This window comes from Cyprinus carpio, chromosome B3 (assembly GCF_018340385.1).
Source record: "Cyprinus carpio isolate SPL01 chromosome B3, ASM1834038v1, whole genome shotgun sequence".
In the NCBI taxonomy this organism is placed as follows: domain Eukaryota; kingdom Metazoa; phylum Chordata; class Actinopteri; order Cypriniformes; family Cyprinidae; genus Cyprinus; species Cyprinus carpio.
In genome coordinates this window covers 8,282,359-8,296,929 of record NC_056599.1, presented here as the reverse complement: position 1 = coordinate 8,296,929, position 14,571 = coordinate 8,282,359, and the positions used below count along the sequence as shown (strand labels likewise).

At 38.4% G+C, this 14,571-nt stretch overlaps 1 protein-coding gene and 3 long non-coding RNA genes across 5 annotated transcripts in view; 3 read left to right on the top strand and 1 right to left on the bottom strand.

Moving 5' to 3' along the window:
- Positions 1-1,446, bottom strand: part of LOC109060789 (transcription factor jun-B-like) — a 1,696-nt gene extending 250 nt beyond the window's left edge. Inside the window, exon 1 of the mRNA XM_019077955.2 lies at positions 1-1,446. This exon is cut by the window's left edge and continues 250 nt beyond it. Coding sequence (XP_018933500.1) covers positions 173-1,102 — 930 coding nt within the window. The 5' untranslated portion in view covers positions 1,103-1,446 and the 3' untranslated portion in view covers positions 1-172.
- A 168-nt stretch (positions 1,447-1,614) lies between these two features.
- LOC122136456 lies at positions 1,615-2,891 on the top strand. Its single transcript, XR_006154136.1, has 2 exons — positions 1,615-1,668; positions 2,728-2,891. It is a non-coding gene; the product is annotated as an uncharacterized LOC122136456 (long non-coding RNA).
- A 901-nt stretch (positions 2,892-3,792) lies between these two features.
- LOC109060797 lies at positions 3,793-5,715 on the top strand. Its single transcript, XR_002012800.2, has 2 exons — positions 3,793-4,466; positions 5,250-5,715. It is a non-coding gene; the product is annotated as an uncharacterized LOC109060797 (long non-coding RNA).
- A 2,529-nt stretch (positions 5,716-8,244) lies between these two features.
- On the top strand, positions 8,245-14,267 carry LOC122136461. Of its 2 annotated transcripts, none has more exons than XR_006154142.1 (3): positions 8,245-8,336; positions 10,022-10,358; positions 10,544-10,754. It is a non-coding gene; the product is annotated as an uncharacterized LOC122136461 (long non-coding RNA). The 2 variants fall into 2 exon arrangements; XR_006154141.1 differs by adding an exon at positions 13,263-14,267 and having other exon boundaries at positions 8,251-10,358; positions 10,544-10,645.
- Positions 14,268-14,571: the final 304 nt, after the last annotated feature.

The window sequence follows — 14,571 nt, the reverse complement described above, 5'->3', positions numbered from 1 at the left end:
TCTCTGGGGGCTCAGAGTCCGGTCTCTCCCACTCCGTTCGCGGCGGGTTCGCTCGTTTAACTCGGAACCCAGAACGTGTCCAAAACGCCTCATTCGAGGGCTTTTGAGTTCCGTTCAGTCGTAGAACATATACGATTTCCAGTGTTATTTCTGATTAAAAGTCCGGCCGCGTTTAAAACGCTTCCATCTTACTGGTCAACATCAGCTGACAGCCGCTGTTCATGTGCCTCAGCACCTTCTGTTTGAGTTGGGCCACCTGGTCCCGCAGGACGGAGGCGGTGTTGGACAGCCCGGCGTTGTCGGACTTGAGCACCTTCACTTTCTCCTCCAGCCGCGCGATGCGTTCCAGCTTGCGCCGGCGGCATTTGGTGGCCGCCAGGCGGTTCCGGAGTTTCTTGCGTTCCGCCTTGATGCGTTCCTGGTTCTCCATGTCGATCGGAGACATGGGTGGCGAGCCGTCGCTGCTGTGCATGTCGGGAACGGTCTGGGGCTCCTCTTTCAAAGGCACGAAGCGCTGCGGGAGGACGCCGGAGTGCTGGAACGCGTGCGCGTTTTCCGGGTGTTGGCTCTGCTGTACGTGCGGCGGCAGGTAGCTGATGGTGGTGGACGGGTGGCTGGGCGCTGGGCAGTACGCGTTCAGCGTCGTGTAAATGGGAGGCTCAGACTGCAGGGAGGAGCCAAAAACGGACGCGGTCGTCGAGCACGTCGTCACGCCGCCGGCTCCAATCGACACGTTGGGCGGGGGCATCTGGTTCATCTTGTGAAGATCATCCAGAGCCTTGACGAAGCCCTCCGCGAAGCCCTCCTGCTCGTCGGTGATCCCCCGACTGTAGAGGTACTGGCCCGGGGTGGGCGTCGTCAGCACCCCGTTGCTGTTCTGGATGATGAGCCTCTCCAGCTCCGGCGAGGCGAGTTTGAGCGAGCCCATATCGGCGCCGCTGATCTGATACAGGTCCGATTTGAGGTTCCGATAGGGCTCGGTCAGGTTCAAGTTCATGCTCTGTTTCTGGAGTTTATAATCGTGTAGTGCCGCGTCATTGTGACCGTAACCCAACAGAAACGAGTCGTCGTGATAAAACGGCTGCTCCATCTTTGTACTCATAGAGTTCTTCTGGAACAAGAAGAAAATATCGGCTTCTCACCTAATGTGGCTGACAGGTCAACGTCCACTTTATTTCAAGTGTAAAAGCGTTCAAAAACAGTGCGGAGGACGATGACAGCGTTCCGTCCCGGTCCACTCCGTGCGGATGCTCCTCTTGAATGAACCGGAGTCCCAAAGATGTGCAGAATTACGCGGACAGCAGCAAGTAAACGCTCTCGAGCCGCGAACAGTTCAAAGCGCCCGTCTGTTGAAAGTGAACGCTCTTTGGGAACGATGTTGGTTTGATTTGCTCTGTTGCGCTTGTTCGTGTGGATCGGGATCCCGGTTCGTTTTTATAAGCACTCCGGCACTGACAGCTGGCCACGCCCCGACGGCGTCTACGTCACACGCGTCAGGACGTCATTGTCGGGAACTGCTGGGACAGTAAACAAGCCCGAGGGCGAAGCGCACACCAATGCAGAGCGAAAATCATTACAAAAACGGTTTAGGAACATATTCTAATATACCTTATATAATATAATATCCTTTCTGCTAAAAGAAAGGGCCTCTAACATTGGATTTATCAGGTAGGCTTATAGCTGGACTTCTGCTGGTGCATTTTTAAGGTCTTTATTGTTGTTTTAGGGGTTAATGTGATTTTAGATGTAGCTAACAGATGAAATGACATTAGCCTAAATTAAAATAATTTTTTTTCCATCGCGAAAAGAGTTTTCTATCAAAGCAAAGTTTGTTTATTTTGGCGTATCTATTACTGTATTCGTTTTATGATGTTTTTCCGTCGTATAGCTGTCTACAGAAATATCCAGAAAACGTCAGATTACGTTACAGATCTGAAGATCAGAATCTAGCTGTTAATTCTCAACTTGCTGAATGTGCAAGTTAGTAAAAGAGACAGACTGCAAACATTCACAGCCGCTGTAAATCTCTGCTCGCCGGGGACCCTCAGAAACCCGCTTCCTGCAGGAAGCGTACAGGTCAAATATGGGCATCGTGACGTGGAGTTCCTCTTGGAGGGAGCGTCAGTCGCCCCGCCCACTTTATCCGGACTGCCGCACAGAGGCGCGAGAAACACCTGCTAAACAAGCGACCATTACAGAGAAATCCACACATAATGACAAAATAACACCTTCTGAATCCCAAACAGAAGTAAACATTCAGAAAATGCTTTTTTTTTTTCTTTTTTCTTTTTTTATAAACAATATAATAATAGTGAATAATTAGTCTCTAAACCAGGTCAATAGGTTATTCATCATTTGGATATTTAGACTCAAAATTCAGGCTCTGCAGTCAAATTAGAGGCTTTGTTTCACAAACCACCGCAGCTCTAGAGCTTTACAGATATAGGATAGTGATGCTAATGTAGCTATATAATGATGCTCCATAATTATACATTCAACGTGAGCCATTAATGATTCTTAAGTATGTAAATAATGCATTTAAGGTAGGCTAAGTCAGTGATTTTCGCAGCATGTTGTTTGTAGTCACTTTGAGGGAATATCATGTTTTCACAGAGTCCGAGTCAGTCGCTTTAAGGCCTGTTGAGTTTGTTTGGAAGTCGTATTAAACAGCAAGGGCAGTACATTGACATGAATCAGAGTGACATTTGATCGTTTTGGTCTTCTCAGGTAGTTCAGAGACGTCGTGCTCCGCACCTGTGCTGCTGTGTGTTCAGCGAGGCTTCATTTCCACCCACCTGAAAGCAGCTCGAGAGTTCATGTAACCTGTCCTGAGCTTCATGAGATCAGCTTAAACTGATACTGCTGCTTTATTAAAGAAAGTGTGATCCAGAGAGAGTGACTGTTTTACTGACCTTGAAATGATCACACACAGATTTATCAGAAGGAAATTCTGCATGCATTTAATTATTATTTTAATAAATTATTACATTTGGCATTACATTGTATAGTGTATTTAAATATAAAAATGCGTTCATTTTAATATAAATAAATATGAATTACTAAAAATAATAAGGTTTTTGTTAAATATAAAAAAGCATTTTATTCAATGTATTTATTTGTTTATAAAAATGCATGTGTTGATAGTTTTTATGAATGTTAATGCGGCTCACACACAGGATTGTCAGCAGGGAATTTATTTATTATCTTGTAATAAATTATTAAATATAACATTAGATTTTATGAAGAGTATTTATGTAAAACATTGATAATATATATTAATCTAAATAAATATTTATTATTAAGATAATAAATATTATTAATGAAATGTATTAATGTTTTGTTGCATTTTATTTTATAAATGTATTTATATATTTTATAAAAAAGTATTATTAATACCTATGATTATTAATAAAAATAAAACATTTATTAATAATAATTATAATATTTACAAATATTTTAAATAATTAAAAAATAATTCATTATATGAAAACTTAGTGTTAATAATTATATGATTCATTAATATTTTAAATCATTTAAAAAGCATTTATTAACATTTATTAATATTAATATAAATAAAAATTATTATTATTAAAAAATATTAATGAACATTTCTGTTAAATATGAAATAACATTTTGTAAAATGTATATATTACACATAATTATTAGATATAAAACAACATTGTAAAATTATTTACACATTTTGTAAAATATTTATTATTTTACATTTTATTTAAAATTCTATTGTAATATGCAGTGTTTTTGCTCAGAGTGGTGCAGCTGAACCACACAGCGTTTTGAAAATCAAAGTCAAACAGCCGTTCTAAGTCCACAGACTGATTTCTGCTTTCAGTGTTCCTGTGTTTAATTTTAGTGTGCTTCTGGAGAAGTGTGTCACTCTGTCAGGCTTTTGTGACATTGACATGAATTGTGGTACTTTTGCAGGGGCGGTTGGATGTTTACGATAAAACTGATGCAGCGGGCAGCGTGTATGTGTGTGTGTGTGTGTGGCACTGTGCCATGAGGACGCTGGCACAGTAGTGGCAGAAGCATCGTGAAAAATCCCACACAGATGGATGAACCTGTGTGTGTGTGTGTGTGTGTTATGAGGCCAAGGTCAGTGAGCTGTTGTTGTTTACCTGGTTCGCGGGTGGTTGGTACATGCAGTTCTCTGGCTGAATGTTTGTTTAATTCAGATGAAGGGCAGCAGGTCTCATTCTGCCCCCAAAAACGCCTGCTTTAGCCCTAATTTCCATCATTTCTACACAAAATCATATGTCCCTTTATACTTTAGAAATGTATTTTATTACTGTTGACTTTAGTCAGTAATAACCACTATCAGTCGTATGTGTGTGTTTATGTGTGACTGTGTGTGTGTTTTTAGGTGGACATGGGTACCAGCCAGTAATAATAATGTAAGCTGATCCTCCGTGTGAGAGAGATCTGCCTGAGGCCAGATCACATTTACGGTAAGAGAGTGAGACAGAGAGAGACTGTATAATATGTGCGTGTGTGTGTGTATGTTTGTGAGCCGATGCAAAAAGATGTTCAAAACACTCATCACTAAATACCCTTTCCTAAATATCCAAATATATATGCAGCACTACTTTTAATTTGCTAAATGTAACTATTGAAAATCACAAAGCCTGCCAAGGTAACAGATAACCCCAAAATCCAATTGGGGTCAGTACTTTTTAATGTTTTAAAGAAAGGAGTCTCTACTTCTTACCAAGATTGCATTCATTTGATTAAAAACACAGTAAAAACAGTGAAATATTATTACAATTTAAAATAACTGTTATTTTGTAAAATGAAATGTATTGCTGTGATCAAAGCTGAAACATTACTCCAGTCTTCAGTGCCACATGATCCTTAAGAAATCATTACAATATGCTAATTTGCTGCTGAAGAAACGTCTGATTATCATCAGTGTTGAAAACAGTTCATATTTATGTGGAAACCATGATACATTTAGGTTTTTAGGATTCTTTGATGAATAGAAAGTTCAAAAGATTTGTCATTTATTTGAAACAGAACATTTTGTACAGTTTTGTAACAGTAGGCTATGTCACTTTTGATTAATGTGTCCTTGCAGAATAAAAGTATTAATTTTTCAAAAAAAAAAACTAACTTTTGAACATTAGTGTATTTTATCTCTAAAATACTCAGTTCATAGCAGTAAATATCATACTCCTCAAGGTGCCAGTGACTTCATCTTTAAACAACCGCTGTATTGTGTCTGTGTTCATCAGGAGAACAGGCGTCTCGTTGGTCACGTGATGACGTTGACTCACGTTCACCTCTGGTGTCAGGGCCAATCAGGGGTCAGCGAGCGCAGACAATATCTGGTCTCCCCTCAGACTCAACCGTGTCTCTGCATCAGCAGAAAAACTCAAGATGTTTGCTGGAGAAGCGCTAGAGTGCTGGACACCGAACCAGCAGTCAGCAGAAAAACAAGGGCCAGCGGCCAACCAGACAGACGGAGGGTTAGAGAGGTCCAAAGAGCCAACGCTTCACTGAAACTCACACACAGAAGAGCGTTTGTAAGATTGTAAGGACAGAAATACACTGACCTGTCGTGACCACACAAATGGAGCAATTAACAGCCTGTTAATGATGAGTAATGTCCATCTCATTAGCTATTTCTGTGCAAAATAGTCCACTTTTAACCTCACCAATCTATTTTAAATCAATAAAGTGAATTAATGATGAACCTTTTCACTTATCCGTTGGGTGTCTTAGTTCCAGAGGAGCTTACAAACCTTATTTTATTGGAGATTTAAAGCATACTTGTAAGACACAAGGCAGTAGAATGAATGAAAAAAACGTTTTTTTCAAAAGATTAACTTATTTTGAAATAAGGCATATGAACGCTTGCGTCAGATGCTGAAAAAGACATGTGCAAGTAAAATTTTGTTTGTTTGTTTTTTTGTTCCTACTTATTTTTCTATGTAAACACTTACTACATGGATGTTATTTTGGAAGAATTTTTTCCACATTTATTAAAATAATAGTAATAAAAACACTTAAAAAAAAAGGTAATTGCAACTTTTTCTCACAATTCTGAGTTTTTTCGCATAATTGCCAGTTTATTTCTCACATTCCTGAGAAAAAATATCAGAACTGCAAGATATAGCCTAAACTTACAATTTTTTTTTCGCACAATCCTGACTTGAGAGACAAAAAGTAAAAACTGTGAAATTGACTCATAATTGCGAGAAGAAAAGTGCAGAATTGTAAGTAAAAAGGTGAGATAAAAAGTATTCATTTTTGGCGGAAACAGAATGGTTTCATCTCTCTTCCTTGTAAATGACTAGTTAATGTCATTAACATAAAAAGATCACCAGTCATCATCCAAAACCCTTTAATTTAGAACAGTGAGCTGCAAGAACAGCTTACATTTCCAAAAACCTGCAGTAGGCTACTCTGACAAGAAAAAGTGTGTAGGTTATGTCTACTCAGACCCTGACGTGATGCTAAGCACTTCTCCACATCAAAGGCAGTTTTCATAAATATGAGCGTTGGGTGGATTTAAGCGCACACACACTCCAAGATAAGATCTGTGCATACACACACTTTATAAATGTGGCCCCTCACGTCTTTTGCAGCACCTCGCGCATGCGAACTAAAAACACGTTGCTCAAGTAAAAAAAAAAACGCATCTCTTGCATTTTCCATTCCACTATAGCAATTTTTTTAAACACAAAAATTTTAACACGGAACAGGGTTTGAGTTCAACAGCGCTGCTCTTCCATTCATTTTTTTTCTATGTATTGCATCTTTTGCCGCGCCACACCCATGCGTTCTAAAAACGCATAACTCAAGTAAAAAAAAAACAGTAAAATTAAAAACAAACAAACAAACAAAAAAACTTAAAAAAACGCAGTTCTAGACTTTAAATTTTTTGTTCCACTGCCTCGTCTCGCATTTTTGTGTTCCACTACGCTGTTTCTCCATTTGTTTGTCTATCTAAACCTGTGTGTTTAAACGCCTCGTTTAAACACGCCCCCACATCTCTATGTCACTATGTGGGAAGATTTGCATAACGCCGCCCAAATGTTCACGCAAAGAAAGAAGGCGTACCTTTTTTTCACTTTGTAGTATTGTTGTTGCCGCAGGCACCATGTCGTGGAGATGCTGTGTTTCATTGTGAAAGCAAAACTACTTTGTTTGGCCTTCCAAAAGAGGACGATATCTGCATCGGCATTCCAATCTGTGCCGGTTACTGAGGAAATACATCAACTTTGTGCTGTGGATCGCAGACGGTTTTATGTTTATTCGGCGCGATACGCAACGGAATGCGTAAAAAGACAGTATAAGTCATTATAATCAGTAATTATGTCCCCACTGGATGCAACAAATGCCTCGTTTGTAATAGGTTTTATTGGTTTTGTCTCATTGTGACGGGACATGGCATCTCAGTATGGTAAGGGGTGTAACATTTCAGTCACATGCGTTAGAGGTTTTCAGCCAATCACAACGCACTGGATAGCTGGCCAATAAGAGCACACTTCGCTTTTCAGCAACGTCATATGACCCCTTTAAGTTGAGACCATACGGTGTCCCATTTGTCATTTTAGCGTTCAGAAGGGTGCTCGCGAGCGCCCCCTTTGCAGCCGTTATGCGCCCTCGATCTGCACTTCTGCCGAGCCCATACTGGGGCGAGCTCCACAGCAGACTTCTACTCTGCAGTCAAAGTGGCATTATGTTCACGAAAGTGCGGACTCAGAGGAAGACCACGAGGGTTTATGGTGCCATTTGGGACAGGGCATTTCGCTCATGACACAGAACTCTAAAGATTTGACAGTCAAGTTAAAATAAGTTCTCACGTTCCAAGACCTTGTTTTTATCCACACATCTGCCAAGGGTTTGGAACAATCTGTCTGTCTGAGTGCAGCATGAAGAATAATTGATTGAGGTCTGTTTGTGACAGGTGATCGTTCATTCCAGTCTGAAGACACATCCGTTCATTCTGGTAAGTGTTGTCAGAAGGTGTCTGAACTAGATTTATGGACAATAAAAAGCATCACTCTGAAACTTAATGTCATAAAGCAAACCGCCAGTGAATTTAACAAGACAAACAGGCCGAGGATTGCATTATTATAGTACTAAAGGCAAGAACTTCTTATCATGAAACATACAGTGTGATACTGAATTTGTGTAGCTGTAGCTCAACACATTTGTGTACTTCTTTGTCAGTTCAGGGAGTCCCAATATATCAGTGGGAATGAGGGGTCACGACCTTCATGACGTCATGGCTCATCTAGAGGGTGAGATAATGAGTGATGTTGAAGAACTGATAACGAGAGAGAGACGATGAAGCTCCTCAAAACCAGATGGTAAACACACTCACATACTGTACACATCCCGCTGCTGAACTACATCATGCACATGTTTTTATCAGTCCGCTGTCATACTTTAGATACACTTTTTTTCTAGTTCTTTGGAAATCATCTATGATCTGGTGGTGACCTGAAGAACAAAGGACATTATTCATTTCCAAACATCCATATCAGAGCCAAAAATCATTCTTGATATGAAGAAGGCTCTCTCAAACCTAAAGAACAATAGACGTAGCGTTATTTTAGGAGTGTTTGTGATGTTTTTTTTTCCATACTGTGCTTACAAGACCAACGAATGAAGGCATTTCATAACATGTTTAGACACAGATCGGCTCTCTGTGAAGCAGTTTACATGAGCAACACCTCTGCCCAGAGCAACACGCACACAATAATGTCCTGCTTTCATCTGTCTGTTCCTGTTCGGATAGTTTTTGGTGTCAGTTTAATATTTAGGGTTGCTATAAATTATTCACTGGTTGTTTAAGTCGTGAAAAATGAAACACTGTGACATTGTTGCAGTGCTGACAATTGCTTTAATGAAAAGTAGCTAAAACCTGCTTGAAAAGTCACTAGATAATGTCATGTGCTAATTAGCATATTCATGACACCATCATGTTGAATCAACCCTTTGCATTCATAATCCTTTTATGCAGCCTATATTTTTACAGCTTAAGTCCCAATAAAACTGTTCTCATTTACATTTTTTTTTTATATATATATTTTTGTAGTCAGACAGCATGATCCTAAGGGGCTGTTCACACAGAACATGTCCCTGCGTCTAAAAACAATGACATAGAAAACAATGGAAAACTAGCTCATTGGAATGGAAAAACACATTCGGTGTGAATGTATTCGGTTTAGTGACTAAAATTCCGAAATTGGCACCACAACATTAATCTGTTTGTTTGAGTGACAACTTCTGAATTAACCAATGGAGTGATTTTGGGGGCGGGGCTATCTAGTGGAAGTCAGACATGAGCTGGAGGAGTGTTTGGGAAAACCTGTTTGAAAACAATTATTATTTTTCATATTTTTCTGTGTTTTTGCTACTGATAAATTAGTCAGACATTTAAAGGAATATTCCATGTCACATGGGTTTTTGAGTCATAATTAGTGCCAATAGCATCCATGGATACACACTTTAAGGATCGTTTTCAATGTACTATGATCTGAGACACTATACTTGTAAACTTTCATACTATTTACACCATATAGTATGTGAACCGGAAACCAAAATCAATCCATGAGCTGGTTCAAAAGTGTCTCAAATCATATTCCTTTAAATGTCTGACTGCTTTATCTGTAGAGCAGATGCTGCTGAGCACCTTTTTAACTTGACTTTTGTCCGTATTTAACTGTTGTGTTTCTTTATGAAAAAGTTTTGAACGTGTTGAGTTCAATCTGAGTTTAACAAGGTTTAAGAAGGCATAAAATCTTAAATCCAGCATAATTATGAGCAGATAATCTTGGGTAATGTTTAGTAATTATGCAATAAGTGGATCACTTGTTACACAAGGATTGTTAGTTCTTAATATCTGTCTGTAGATGTGCACTACTTACTGGAAGAGTTGATTTATATAGAAAACACACTTCAAAACACTTTAAATATAGTGTAGAAGCCATGTAATAAATAAAAACCATTCATGAATGTTCTACTAAACATATTCTTTTGTTTTCCACAGAAAAAAGACATTTGGGTTTGGAACAACTTGAGGTGATTAAATGATTGACGATTTTGTGTTGAATTGTCTCTTTAAGATACCCATGTCAAAACCACCCACTCTGCTTTTCATGGGTGACCCATAATCCCAGTTCAGTTCCTAGTGGTTCTTTTGTCTTAAAAGCGACCAGGAGGGTTCGAGGAAAGTGATTCGCTCCTCTCTGAGCGAAGCCGTCTGAATGTGTGCCAGCTCTTTGAGACAGAAGGAGAACAGAAATAGACGATCGATGCATCACACATCTACGGTGACCCGCACTCAGACTTTCAAGATTTGTTTTTGGTGGTGAGAAGGTCATCAGGTGAAGGAAACTCACAGATAAACACACAAACACAGATCTTTTTTTTTCATTTCTGTCCAACATGATGTCTTTAGTTTTCATAAGTATTAAAGCATTAAGCATAGTTCAAGCACACAAAGATGTTTTTATGCTTGGATATACTCTGATGCATTCAGTTAATTAATACATTATTTTATATATTTCAGAGTGTATCCAGACAGAAAAATGTATGTGCTCACATGAACACATACGGGTGAGATCCCACTGCTCTGATTACGATTCCAGTGAACTCAAACGGCTCATTTCAGGTGCTTTTGATCTAATCTGACACATACAAGCTCACACACAGAGTTCTGTGAGTTTGTACAGTCATTCATGTAAGCTGCTTTCATTAATGATTGAATCTCTTTTCAAAAAAACAAAAAGATAACACACTTTTACACCTACACACTTGTGTATATCAAAAACACACAAAAAAAACACTTACACACTATAAAAATCCAAAACCCACACACACACCCCTACCAAAACAACAGTTAAACATCATAGCGACCACTCAGAACACTCTAGTAACTGCAGCATGATTTTTATATGGTTACCCCTGGCACTCTTCATGTATTTTTTTTTTTTACTTGTTTGTCTCCGTTTCATGTTCTTTTTGTTCTGTTTAATTTTTTGTATGCATAATTGCATAAAAATCTGAATTTGAGTGAATGTGCATTTATAATTTTAATGTGTATTCAAAAAACCCCTGCACTGTGGCATTGAGTTTTTACACTCTTTTGCATCAAACTTGCATATTTATTAATTTCATAGACAATTTTCCCCAAAACAGCACCCAAATGAGCACATGTTCTTGAGAAGCGCCTCCACATCAGTTTGCATTCAGCCACTGACTCTCTCTGCGGGCAGCCGTCCAGTTCCCAAGCGCTGACTCCGAATCCACCATCCAACCGCACCCTTAATCCAGAGACCTACAAAGACGACCGCCCACTGATGCCTGCTGGGCCGTAATAGACACCCACAATGCACCAGTCTCTCTGGAATGCTTTTGTAATTGAAGAATAAGGTCATTTTTCTGGTTAAATAAAAGAACTGGTTGGGCTGTAGAAAATCCCAAAGCATTCTTCATAATTGTACTTGATAGCAGGTCAGAATGTAGACAAAACTCTACAAACGCACCACAGAATGAGCCAGTCCTGAACATCTAAACAAGCACTTTTTAAACAATTTTGCATGCAGTGGTTGACAATAACAAAGCATTTTCACTTTGTTATTGTAAGTACATTTTTCAAGTGTCTGTACTTTTTCAGAGTATTTTTTATTTTTTTTAGATACTTCACTACAATCCAAAGCAAAATATCGTACTTTGTACTCCACTATATGTTCCTTAAAAACATGTCGTTCCTTGTTATTTTGAACTTGAGAATTCATCAGCCGCTACAAAACGCAATAGCGGCGTCAGATTCGTGAATGAGCTGATTCTTTTCAATGAAACTGTTAAATCGGTTCGCAAAAGTGCAATGAGGTCTGGTCCAAGTTTTCATTTTAAAAGCATCTTTTTCTCTCCGTTCTGGCCTTCCATCCACACATCGTTTAATAGAGAAAATGCTCTCCAAAATGGATAAATTTGCATTGCAGTTTGGACTGTGAAAACAGAGGCTTTTAACAACGATGACACGTTTAGTCATGTGACACATATTGTACCAATAGATAGGCTAACTATGTTTATACTGGTATTGTGACTGTTATGTGCCGTTCACTTTCACACTATTGCTACAGATTGTGCACTCTTTTCACAGTCCTGGAAAGGTGACAGTAAATTTACTCCCGATTGCTGTTAGATCACAATCGTAAGTGAGTGCGACCTGAACGCGTCAGTGAATGGTGAGATATTTTCCAAAATAAAATTATTCTGCCAGAAGAAGTGCATGAAAACATATCATCTCAGTGAGCTTTTAATGTCGTTTTCAAATGTATCCTGATCAATGTAGACGTAGCCTGAACGATTCATTCCTGAACTGGACTGATCGGATTGAAACCAATGGAGCTACGATCAACTTAAGCTTACGATGTTTTTTGGGAAATACAGCCCTGGTCAGAGTAAGTCTCCAATTCAGTGGGTTCACGAGTCTAACTCAAAATGAGCGGGAGATTCTCAGAACGTGTGACTGATGATGCAAAAGGTTATTTACTAATGACAAATTTTAGGATTGATTATAGTAAAGGGAAATCATATTTAGGCCACGACTGCCAGTTATTTTTGAACTAAATCTGCGGTAAAAGGGTGAGCTGTTCAATGAATGCGAATATGTCGACATTTGTGAATCATCTTCTCAACAATGTAAAAACTAAACATAACATTAAAATAACGCAAAAAAAAAACAACAAAAAAAAAACTGCCCATGCATCTTCCCCGCTGCTGAAGCAGTTTCAAATGAGTTTTAAAGTAGTGTTTATACTGTTATGCACTATGGTGTCTGTTATACAGTACATTGTTCGTCAGCACACTTTTTGTTTTTACTAATGTGTTTGTATGCATTTTGTATGTATGTTTGCACTTGTTTTTTGCAAGTATCAGTAACTTAAATAGATTTTTTTTAATGTAATGTTTTGATGTATAGGCTATGACAAGCCCCTCTCCTCCAAGATATTTTGACCAGTAGGATAATATAAAATATATTATATAAACTTATTAAATATTCAAACAAATAATAATACTTAGTAATACTTAAGTACATTTAAAATCAAATGCCTTTGTACTTTTACTGGAGTAAAATACAAAAGGAGTAGTTAATACTTTTACTGGAGTAATATTTTATTAGGATATCATTCTGTACTTTCACTCAAGTACTTGATTTTGTGTACTTCATCCACCACTACAGGTAATTTTAGAAGTTGTTCTTTCTTTGCGTTGTTCTGCAGATGACTAATATGAGAAGTGAAGACTCATTTCAGTCTGAAGTCGACGCTGCCTCTCTGATCTTGGATGAAGGTGTGACTGTTGGTTAGTATCAGGCGTCGAGGAGCTGCGGGAAAATGAACGTTTTGATGCAACGCCCTGAGAAACAGTGCGACCAGAGCTCAGGTCTGAACAGAACAAACGGTTAAATTGAGCCATCACCACCCATCTCCTCTGTTTGCTTAAGTGTGTTACTGGGTTATCTGGCCAAAGACTACTCATCTTATCAAACATGCCGAGTCACCTCCCTTCAACTCTAGTGAAGACTTATGGTTTTGGGAAAGTACATTGTGTAAAAGCACCACAAACGAATGTCCCTGTTTCAGTCTAAAAGGTTTGACAGTCTGATGTCATAGAGAATCTCTGGAAGCTTTGAATTCTTGATAAGAAGGTTCTGTTATTTTTAAGAATGATGATGATATGTGAATTCAGAGTAGTGTATTAGAACACACTGCGCTGCACACTGTATCCCATAATGCAAAGTGCTCATCATGCTTTTAGCTCAGATTGGCTGAATGTTTACCTAAGATTGGACCGAAAATGCAAAATAAGCGAATTTGCAACTGGATTTTGAATTATATAAGATGAGGTCTGTGTGGCATTCAGAATTGATTTCCTGTTCAATTTCTGTTTTTGAAATGAGATAGCAAACAGGATGAAGAGTTGCAATATGATTTCAGTGTTTGAGGTGTCACCTACATAAATAAAAAAATTCAACCCTTTATCAAACGCCTAGCGACCACCCAAAATGTCCAAAAAACTGCATTGCAACATGCTAAAACCACTTCAACACCTTAGCAACTGCTTAGCGGCCATTTAAAACACTAAACATTTGTGAATCAGAACACTTGATTTCCCAGAATGCACTGCATCTGTGTTAAATTGTTTTGAGTTATGGCGCTTTAAAGTCATAACAGAAAGATTGTAAATACGAGTTGAATGTGCTTAAACTTTTTTATGTAAAAACGTTTTTTATATATATATATATAATATATATATATATATATATATATATATATATATATATATATAAGTAGCATGCAAGTTGCATGTACAAAATAGTAGACTTTTGTACATGCAAGTTTACAGCACCTTCATGAATTGAATAAAAATGTAAAAAAGCAAAAATACACCTGATGCACATTCTTTATTCATCATTTGTAGAATTAAAAAATTGTTGTAGAGAAAGTACATTGCCATCTTGCTCCAGTCAAAACGGTTTGAACACACTAGTAAATCCTACTTCCTGCCATTCAAATTCAACTTCCAATT